The following is a 2,980-nucleotide window of genomic DNA, read 5'->3' as shown; positions in this document are numbered from 1 at the left end:
TGGTTTGCTACCTTACATGTAGGCATGCGAATGATTCCCAAATTCCGTGCAAATTTTTTTGGAATGAGCCTGTTTGTATTATGTGAAATCCTCCTTCACGCTATCATGGCAGATGCGGTCGTCGCATTCTAGAGACACGCCCGGTTTGACCCCATTTCCAAATGTGGTATGCGGTGGGCGTCCCATCCAGTTGCGCAGAAATATCGTGCACGTGTCGTCTAGCGCGCGTAGGCCGGGCGCGACCTTGGCGGCCCTCTGATCGCTCCTTCGCCTTTCTTTCATTCCTTCTCCACCACTTGCCTCTCTCTGTGTGCTATGACGACGCGTGTAGAGTACGCGTAAGGTCACGTGCCGTCTTCGGCTGACGCTGCCGGGGAGACCCTTCAGTTCCACAGCGAACACAGCGCGATCGATGTAACCGCGGTGTAGCTCGAGCAATGACCGTTAAGTGCAACGGCTTGACTTTGAGAGGACGCCGTGCATCGAGTGTGCCTGCTAACTGGATGAACTGCGCCTGTGTCTGACGCCCAAGATCTGTGCTCCGTGCGCGGCACCAGGAACGCCCCCTGAGAGTGATCGCTCGGGCTTCAGGATAAGCACATCCAGTATGGTGTTCATCCTTGGATTACCGGAATGGGTTATCCTCGCGGTGACGGTTTGCGTCCTTCTGTACCTGTGAGTACTCTGCTGTGGCTGTGTCCCACCCAGGCTGCGCTGTTTGCTGCAAAGCATAGTGCGTTTAACTGCGGCTGCTCGCTGCTCCATCTCGTGCATGCGCAGCAAAGCGACGTGTGCTGGTGGGAGTGGCTCGGATCTATGCGCTCCACATCCGCGCGCTTCAGTCTGGCTCACCGGGACAGCGAAGATTCATTGCATCGCAGTACCGATCCCCATTCCGTATTCGAAACTGCAAATTTAGAGGCGGTTATTTAACGGCAAACAACTAATCTTCGGTTACAGCCAAGCCCCTACAGCTGTGAAAGTTACAGAATTTATCTAGCTTACTAGTTAATATGATTCGCATTTTCCGACGTCCGTCATCGCTGGTGTCACTACGCTCAAAAGCCATACTTATACCTGAAAGATCCCGTTCTAACTTTTAATGGCCGGCTTCTCTGAAACACGCAGTATCATTCTGAACGGCTAACGGGATGCTGCCCCTAATGTCTTAAGAGGAAGCCTGTGCTTCATGCCATCCGTTCAGATGCGATGCGGCTTATCCGAGGGCGACGAAGCCCGGTCAGAGGGATGGGTTTTAAATTACAGTGGACATTCTAACAGGTTGGTAGATTGCTCACAGAGGAGATTGCGCCACCTGTGTCAAAGTCGAGTGCCGCAAATGCATAGGCTGAGCTGCTGTGTCGTTGCTGACCTGCTACCAAGTTTTAACGCCTACACAGGTCACTACATTATTTCAAAATGACGGTACTTGACTTTACAGTTAAAAAGGCACACATTCAGGGTTTTTCGTATTTTAATCAGATGACAATACAGCTGGTGTAGTGGTCTTTCTACGGACGCAATTATACCTGTCATCAAGAAATAAGAGTTAGGCACAAAAACAACTTAAGAACATAACCAAAATGTAAGGAAGCGGCCATCAAGAGAAATAGACATCATGTAGTAATAAAACTGTTCGAAAAAACACAGAGCAAAAAAGCACAAAAAACCTCCTAACTCTGAAGACTGCTGCACAGCGCGATATGCAATGAAAATTCTGGAGACGTTTCGAAGACAAAAACGAAAATCTAGCAGTGCAGAGGGCAAGCTAATGTCCTAAGGCTTGGACATGCCTATTTCACAGGCTTTAGCCCAACGATGCCTACAGATGCTCAAAAGTCCCTGTAGACGCAGAGACGTCCTAACAAATATATACGCAGTTATAAAATATTAGCCCCACCTGAAAAGTCAAAATACTTATTGCACGCCTGTATGCAGAATTTCTTCAGCAAGGCCACACAGATTTGGCCACACTCCTGTCCAAACTGTGCACTGCATCACTCAGTTTCCGCCGATGAGTGAGAGGTTTTCTGCAGCAGAAAAGTATAGGCTTGGATTATTTTTTTTTCCTGGATTATTGCGATGTATTTCGCATCACTAAAATAAAATTTTGTTATATGCTTTTTTATATGATAACTCTACCTGAAATACCAATGAACGGCTATTTGGTCTAGTCAAAGCTATTTACACTCAGCGGTAACGTAAGTAATCGCTACAAATCACCCACACTTTAAGGTGCCGTGAAATGAGACTCAAAACGCAAAGCTTATAATGTGGTTATTGTTTATCTCTATTTGTAAATTATTCGTGTCATTATTCCGATGTTAAGCGTAATATTATTTCGATCTATATCTACATGTTCAGAAGTTTCGCGCAAGAAAGCGCTCTATTTTTAAACAGACGGATAACATTTATAGAATGCCTGGCATACCTAACTTGATTATGTACGCCGACAGGGCCAACATGGTGTCCGTATTGCGATCGTAACCCGCGTCGCGTTTAAATAACCTGTAAAAATAGCTCCCGACCCGCAGCGTCATTGGTAGAACTAATTAAGCCACATAATTTAGAGACCCATCGAAACATATGGACATTTCTCTGCTTACAATAGCGGTGGAATTCCATCGCTGGGTAACACTTTTCAGCGGTTACCCTATTCGCTTAACTTATAGGCATCTCATTCGCACTGCCCTGCGCCATAACGATTGCTTTTATGGCAGGTCCACAGGCTATACAGCATATGCATTACATTTCCAAGACCAGCGACCGACACACAAAGAGAGAACACACATCAAAGCGTTCGGCTCTTTGTTGTGTGTCGTCTTTGCGCGCTGGTCCTTTAAAATAAATCCCTACCAGCTTGCCCAAATAGCCGCTGTATGAAGTTTAAAGAAAAACTTAAAATTGGTTTTTGTGGAAGGAGATGGCGCAGTATCTATCTCACATCTCGGCGGACACCTGAACCGCGCCGCAAGGGAAG

The 2,980-nt window shown here is 46.7% G+C and overlaps 1 protein-coding gene across 1 annotated transcript in view; it reads left to right on the top strand.

The window, feature by feature from the left end:
• Positions 1 to 298: 298 nt before the first annotated feature.
• Positions 299 to 2,980, top strand: part of LOC144128148 (cytochrome P450 3A41-like) — a 35,587-nt gene continuing 32,905 nt past the window's right edge. The window contains exon 1 of the mRNA XM_077661251.1: positions 299 to 675. Coding sequence (XP_077517377.1) covers positions 608 to 675 — 68 coding nt within the window. The 5' untranslated portion in view covers positions 299 to 607. The remainder of the gene's footprint in view (positions 676 to 2,980) is intronic.

This window comes from Amblyomma americanum, chromosome 4, assembly GCF_052857255.1.
Source record: "Amblyomma americanum isolate KBUSLIRL-KWMA chromosome 4, ASM5285725v1, whole genome shotgun sequence".
NCBI classification, from domain to species: Eukaryota; Metazoa; Arthropoda; class Arachnida; order Ixodida; family Ixodidae; genus Amblyomma; species Amblyomma americanum.
The sequence above is the reverse complement of the archived record's forward strand: the minus strand, read 5'-3'. Positions and strand labels throughout refer to the sequence as shown.